The sequence below is a fragment of the Suricata suricatta genome, chromosome 14 (genome assembly GCF_006229205.1).
Source record: "Suricata suricatta isolate VVHF042 chromosome 14, meerkat_22Aug2017_6uvM2_HiC, whole genome shotgun sequence".
Taxonomy (NCBI): domain Eukaryota; kingdom Metazoa; phylum Chordata; class Mammalia; order Carnivora; family Herpestidae; genus Suricata; species Suricata suricatta.
In genome coordinates, this window is record NC_043713.1 from 46,147,649 (window position 1) to 46,155,497 (window position 7,849).

General features: G+C 40.9%; 1 protein-coding gene across 1 annotated transcript in view; it reads right to left on the reverse strand.

Annotated features, from left to right (window-relative positions):
* Nucleotides 1-7,849, reverse strand: part of LOC115277422 (laminin subunit alpha-3-like) — a 154,939-nt gene that overhangs the window by 85,650 nt on the left and 61,440 nt on the right. The window contains 2 exon segments of the mRNA XM_029921573.1: nt 980-1,210; nt 7,162-7,245. Coding sequence (XP_029777433.1) covers nt 980-1,210; nt 7,162-7,245 — 315 coding nt within the window.

Here is a 7,849-nt window from a genome sequence, read left to right on the forward strand (position 1 = left end):
GGAAATCACAGGCTGAGTCATGCACAAAGAATACGCCCTGGGCAGGAGGCTGGTAATCCAGAGGTTCCCCTCCTTCCCTAGGGCAATGATTTTATTTAGTCAGGCTAGAACAGAGAGAGGAGGAAGGGGGTGGGGAAGAAGAATGTTGGCACCTGTGGACTAAATGTTACAAGACAGAAGTCCCCACTGGGCACCTGAGTGGGCTCTGTCAGTGAAGTGTCTGACGTTGGCTCAGGTCATGATCTTCCCAGAAAACCATGACAGGTAATATATTTGCAAGCTAAAAAAAGACACTTGTGTGAAGATCACCTTGGGGCTTTCTGTGATCAAGTGGCGGGGACAGAAAGGGGAGGATGTAGTTAGATGTACACACAGCGGGTGGAGGGAATACACTGAGTGATAATGTTTGCTATTTCCTAATAATTGCACTAAACATTGTGCTTTCTTTCCCTCCCATCAGGAATAGAACCTATTTACAATGTGAGATATGACACAGTTTGATTTCATGGCACATTTTAATCATCTGAGGACAAGTTATGCTGATTGGGCCTGGCAGGAAGATCTGCTGTGAACTCGGATAATGGGCTGCCTCTTGTCTTGGAAGAATCAGGACACTGTCTGGACTCTAAGTTGGAGAGGCCCTTGACCAGAGGACAGTACAAGAACACAAGGTCACCCACTTGGAAGGCAGCGGCTCAAATACCGGGATACCCACTGGGGGGGCTTTTTCCTACTTCCTGGAAAGTCCTGATTTCTACAGCCCCCAGGATTGACCAAGTGCCTGTGGCTTTCCAGTGGAATTTGAGATGTCTGTGATTTCTTGTTCATATTTCATTCCTGAAGGTGGTCCAGGTAAGACAGAAGCCAAAGCCCAGGAGACACCTGCCTGTTGGACAGAGCGTTTCATATCATACAACAGGGTCGGGGGCAGCAGAGAGGAGGGGCAGCCACAGGAGTCCTAGGGGGAATTTCTTCCTACCTGACATGAGTCCCCGGTGTAGCCCGGGGGACAGGCACACACCTCCACACTGTGTGCTCTGCGCCCACTTCCTGTGGCGGAGGCCTCCTCCAGTCCCACCCCGCTCAAGGAGAGCCGCTGAGTCTCCGTGAAGTAGAGGCCTCGGAGGCGCACACCTTCTAGTCTAGACAGTACCATCATCAGCTCTTCCCGGGACACAGGGGCACTGCTGCTGGCGTGTCTGAAGTTTCCCTACAGGAGAGAACAGAAAAGCAAGGTCTCCCTTTGGCAAGCTCACTTCCAGGGCTTTCAGAGAGGCAGGTGTCTGGCACAAGTCAAAGGAAAGGCATTTACAATGCAGATGGGAAAACTAGAATACAATAGAATAAAAGTTGGTATAAGATAGTGGATTTATATTCAGAAGTTAGGTGTCCTGGGTTATTCCCAAGAAGAGGGAGTGCCACTTGAAAAGGGGAAAAAAATGAAGGCAGGAAATAAGGAACAATGAAATGAAATAAGATTTCCCAGTGTTTTATTTGTTGTAAAATGTACTTTTGGTGTGCCTCAGTGGCTCAACTGGTTGAACATCTCTCCTTTTTAAACTTTTTTTAACTTCATTTATTTATTTTGAGAGAGAGAGAGAAAGACAGAGACAGAGAGAAAGAGAGAGCATGGGAGGGGCAGAGGGTGAGGGAGAGAGAGAATCCCAAGGAGGCTCCTTACTGTCAGTGTGGAGACAGAGGCAGGGCTCAATTTCGGGAACTCTGAGATCATGACCTGAGCCAAAATCAAGAGTCAGACATTTAGCAGACTGAGCTACCCGGGGGCCACAGAGTGTCTAACTCTTGATTTAGGCTCAGGTCATGATCCCAGGGTTGTGGGATCGAGCCCCCACCTTGGGTTCCACATTGTGCACGGAGCCTGCTTAAGATGCTCTCTCTCTCTGTCTTTGTCTCTCTCTCCCTCCCTCCACTTCTCTCTTCCTCTGTCTCTCTCACCAACTCTCTCTCTCAAATAAATAAATAAATATTTAAAAAATGCACTTTTGTGTATGCAAGCACAAAATGAAGGCGAATGATATAGGAGAGAGGCTTATGGAAACCCACTGAGTCATGCAGTTAGATCTTTTTAAGATCTTTTTAGCTCATTCATTCAATGTACATGAATGGGACAGAAAGTACAATCTTTTCTTGCACACACACACATTTATATTGTTTTATTTTACTTTTACGATGGCAAAAGACACGTAACATAAAATTTACCATCTCAACCATATTTAAGTGTGCAGTGTGACAGTGTTCATTATAGTCCCATTGTTGTGCAACAGACCCTAGAACTTTATCATCTGGCAAAATGGAAACTCTGTACCTATTAAGTAATAGCTTCCATTTTCTCCGCCTCTCCCAATTCCTGAAAACCACCATTCTACTTTCTGATGTTATGAATTTGACTACTTTAGATACCTCATGTAAGTGGAATCCCGCAGTATTTGTCTTTTTGACTGGCTTATCCCACTTAGCATAATATCTTCACAGTGCATTCTAGCATCTATCTAGCTAGAACTATCATATTCTAGCACATGATAGGATTTCTTTTTTAAGGTTATATAATATTCCATCATATGTATATACTGTATTTTCTTTATCCGTTCATCTATCCATAGACATCAGCTGCTTCCATCTCTTTATCTGTTGTGAATCGTGCTGAAATGAACATGGGTGTGTGAAGAGCTCTTCAAAACCCTGTGTTCAATTCTTTGGGATATATACTCAGAAGTGGGATTGCTGGATCACATGGTCATTCTATCTTTAAATTTTTAAAAAATCTCAATCCTGTTTTCTGCAGTGGCTGCACTGTTTTATAGTCCTGCCAACAGTGCACATGTGTTCCAATTTCTGTACATCTTCACCAACACTTGTTATTCTGGTGTTTTTTTAAATAGCAGCTATCCTACTGACTGTGAGATGGTATCTCATTTGTTTTGATTTGCATTTCTCTACTGATTAGTGATGTTGAGTATCTTTTCATGTAAAAGTTTGCACTTTAAATAGAATATTTTTAAACATTTATTTATTTTAGAGAGAGAAAAAGACAGAGTTCAAGCAGCGGAAGGGCAGAGAGAGAGGGAGATAAAGAACTGGAAATGGGCTCCAGGCTCTGGGCTGTCAGCACAGAGTCCAACATGGGGCTCAGACTCAACAATTGTGAGATCATGACCTGAGCCAAAGTTAGATACTTAACCAACTGAGCCATCCAGTCACCCCTAGAACACTGCACATTTAACCTTTATATTCTGTTGCCTCCTTAAAATTTGGTTTCCATATGTCTTACATAGGCATAATAATACCTAATCTTGCAGGACTATGATGAGGATTAAAGCAAATTAAATAATATAATGTATATAAAGTGTTTAGCACAGTGCCTAACATGTAGTAGACATTCAATAAATGGTATCTACTATTACTTACACACAAATATGATACTAATATAATTTTAGTTTATATTTTTAAAAGCTTGAAGTATGGTTTGCATACAATTATATTCCCTTATTTTAACTGTACAATTTTTAGTAAATTTACAGAAGCATGTAACCATCACCACAATGTAGTTTAAAATTTTCATCCCCCTCCCCAAAAAAGAACTTTTGTGCTCATTTGTAGTTACTGTCTATTCTCATCCTAAGCCCCAGGCAACCACAAATCTATATTCTGTCTCTATAGATTTACTCAGATTGGAATGTGCATAGAAATAAAAATTTTAGGGGCATGTGGGTGGCAGTTAGGCATCTAACTCTTGGTTTCAGCTTGGGTCATGATATCACAATTCATGAGTTCTGTGTTGCTGGTGCAGAAATTGCTTGGGATTCTTTCTCTTCCCCCACCCCTGCCTCTTGCCCACTCATGCTCGCTCTCTCAAAATAAATTTAAAAAAACCCCCACAAAAATAAATAAATAAATGCGAACTTTACTTCAACAGTACACAAACACTTTTCTTCTATTCATTTCATTCCTTCCCCTGCTCTGTTGTGCTTTTGTCATACACATCACATCTTTATACATTGTATGCCGATCGATACAGATTTATAATTACTGCTTGAAACAGCTGTCTTTTAAATCAGATAGAAGAGTAACAAACAAAAGATATATTTTTACCACCTTTCATATTTACCTATGTGGTTACTTTTACTAGCATTCTTCATTTCTAACAGGGATTGAAGTTGTTGTTTATAGTGTCCTTTCATTTCTGTCTAAAGATTCCCATTAGTATTTTTTTTTTTTAATCAGGAGGGCTGGTTAGCACTGAATTCTCTGTTTTATTTATAATGGAATGTCTTTGTTTTTCTTCCATTTTTGAAGGACAGTTTGCTGGACATGTAATTCTTTGTTGTCATTATGTTTCTTTCAGCATTTTGAATGCTGTCCCACTGCCTTCTGACTTCCATGGTTTGTGGTAAATAGTTAGGTATGAACCTTATTGAGGACCCTTGTATATGATGGGCTTCTCTCCCATTGCTGTTAAGATTTTTTTGTCTCAGTCTTTTGGAATCTTTACTATGACGTTTCTATGTGTGGATCTCTTGCATTTATCCTATATAAAGTTTGCTAAGCTTGGATGTATAGATTAATGATTTTCATCAAATCTGAGAAGTTTTGCAGCCATTATTTCTTTAAATATAGTTTCTTTCCCTTTTTCTCTCTCCTCTCCTTCTGGTACTTCAATTATTCACATGTTGGTACATTTGATTGTGTCTCCTATATCTTTGAGAGTCTGTTTGTTTTTCCTCAGTCTTTTTACTTTCTGTTCCTCAGACTGAATCTCAACTGACTTCAAATTTGCCGATCCTTGCTTCTGCCTGCTCAACTCTGTGTTGAGCCCTTGTCTTGGTCAGCTCTGGCTGCCATAACAAAATACCATAGACTCAATGGCTTAAACAACAGAAATCTATTTTCTCACAGCTCTAGAGGCTGGAAGTCCCAGCTCAAGATTGCCAGCCAGTTTGATCCCTGGTGAGGACTCTTTTACTAGCTTACAGATGGTTGCCTTCCACTGTGTTCTTAATTGGTAGACAGAGTGAGTTTTCAGGTTCTGGTCTTTTATAAGGGCATTAATTCTATCAGAACACAGCTCTACCCTTATGGTCTTATTTACCCTTAATTACTTCTTTACTCCAAATACACTCAACCTAGAGATCAGAGCTTTAACAAATACATTTGTAGAGAACACAATCCAGTCCATAGTAGCCATTTTTAGTGAATTCTTCATTTTTAGATATTATAATTTTCAATCCTAGAATTTCTATTTGGTACTTTTCCCTATTTTTTTTTTTACAATTTCTATTTACTTATTAGTATGTTATATTTGGTGAAATATTGTTCTCATATTTTACTTTAGTTTTTTAGACACAGTGTTCTTTAGTTCTTTGATGTATGTTGATTTAAAGTCTTTGTGTAGTAAGTCCAATGTCTGGGCTTCTTCAGGGACAGTTTCTTTTTCTTATCGCCCTTCCCCCCTGTGTATGGACCATGCTTTCCTATTTCTTTTTCATGTCTTTTTTTTTTCTGAACACTAGATATTTAACATAATGTAATGTGGCAACTTGGGAAATCATATTTGTCCCTCCTCCCTAGAATTGCTGTTGCTGTTTACTTTTGTTGTTTGTGTCTTTGTTTAATTAGTTTTCTGAACTAATTCTGTAAAGTCTGTATTCTTTGTCATGTAAGGCTGTTAAAGTCTCTGCTTAGTTAGCTTAGTGGTCACCTAGTGACTGGACAGAGAGTTCTTTAAATGCGTAAAACCAAAGAGTCTCTTAGTCTCTGCCAAAGGGTTTGTGAGTATGTTGAGGGACCCCTCAACACTCAGCCAGGCAGCTGACAGCTCTGCTTTAGCCTACACTTCGGGTTTACTCCAAGCCTCAAGGTCAGCTGGAGGTGAGGACGTAGGGCCTTGTCAGGTCTCACAGCCCTGAGTATGTGTGGCCATCTACCTTCCCAAGACAGTGTTGGAGCTTTTCAGAGCCCCTATGGACATCTCAGTCCCAGCTTTTTAAGTTGTGTGATTAGACTATTGTTATCCCCAACTGTTATCTGTCACCTCAGGCAGCCATGAAGTTAAGCAACTGCCCCTAAATGCTTTCAGACAGCCCAAGGGAAAGGCTTTTCATTTTGGAGACAGTTCCAAGTCAGGTCAAAGACAGCCATAGATGTAGAACCTTCCAGAAAACCTCCAGACAGGTCAAATCATGATAGTTCACTGGGAGTGAAGCTTTGCATAAGTTCCAATGCCACTGTCTTCCCTGATGGCTGCTGGGCTACTGGCTTTCACCTTCCCAGTGGGCTACTGTTTTTCAAAGTGACTGTGGAGATGGGAGATGGGAACAAAGCCAGCTGACTTCCACAAAGCCTGATGCTCTCACCAAAGTTCAGCCATTTTTCTTGCAGAAACACTTTTCAGATTGCTGTAAGCCTTTGATCAATGTCCAGGGTCTAACATACTTGATTCTAACCCTTTTTGCCAGTTTTCCCATGGCTTTCACAGAGGAGAGGATTTCCAGAGGTTCTCCCTCCACCCATTTTGCTGGCGTGGCCACCCTCATATAGACAGGATCACATAATACATGGTCTGTGTCTGGCTTTGTTCACTCAATATATTGCTTTTGAGGCTCATCCATGTTATCATAGGTATCAACACTTCATTTCATTCATTGCCAAATAGTATCTCATTAAATGGATGGACCTGAACAGAAATGTTAAAATATGTCTACAGGTTCAAAGTACTTGAAAAGTAGCACCTGGAGGTATTGGACATAGTTTTTTTAATGTTTACTTTGAGAGAGAGAGAGCGCATGTGCATGCAGGCAGGAGAGGGCTTTTCTATCCATTCATCCCAAGAATTTGCTGGCCACTGAGGAAGGCATGAGATCATAGCATTTACAAGCTCACAGGGTTTATAAGACAAGGATAATTACCTGTAAAACAGGAGGGACCATGCTAAGTGCAATACAGACAGGATGAACAAAACCCTATGAGGATGAAACATTGTATATTTTACATAATTTATATTTTAAATTTATATATGTGAAATATGTTTAGAAATATAATTTTTTCAATTCATAAAATAAGTAAAAAATCATAATTGCTTGAAAGAACTAAGTTGTAAAAAAAAAGTATCATCAAGAACCTTTTTAATGTATGTTTTTCCTATACCTCCACCACCTGCACACGCACGTGATACAGACGGTCCAGTCACAGGTTATTTGGCTCCTCGTAGATGATGGACATGGGCTGACCCTATTTAAAGGAAAACATGAATGCCACAGTTGAGATATTCTGAGGTTTATAACTGATCTAAGAAATCAGTTCTAGGAGCTGCATTCCATGGAATGCTTGCTTCTAAGAAATCATGAAGGGAACGGACTGGCACAAGGATTAGTGAATGGAAACAGAAAAGTAGTACCTAATATGGTGCATGTTTACAAATAGGAAACGAGGAAAATCCCTTTGACCGGAAGCAGCTAAAAAGATGGATTTTTTTTTTTTTTTTACAAAAAATATGCATTGCAGTCAATGCATGAGGTGCCTTTCCATTACTGCCGACAGGTCCAGACTGTGGTAACCAGAAAGTGCTTTGGCGGGTGAGTTAGTGAGGAGGGTGGGGTGGGCAGAAGGGCTCTGTGCAGGCTGCATAGACAGGTTGCTGCAGAGCGGGCACATGGAGAAGACCCTGTAGCCCGCTCCCTGTGTAGCCCACTCCCTGTGGGATCCAACGCTGCTCACAGCCTCTGAACCTCTCTCCCCATAGCAGGGACTCTTTGGCACTCCTGACAGGGCGTAATAGGAAGGTCAACACCCACGAGCATCTCCACCCCAAACCCTCACACAAAAACCCCAAAAG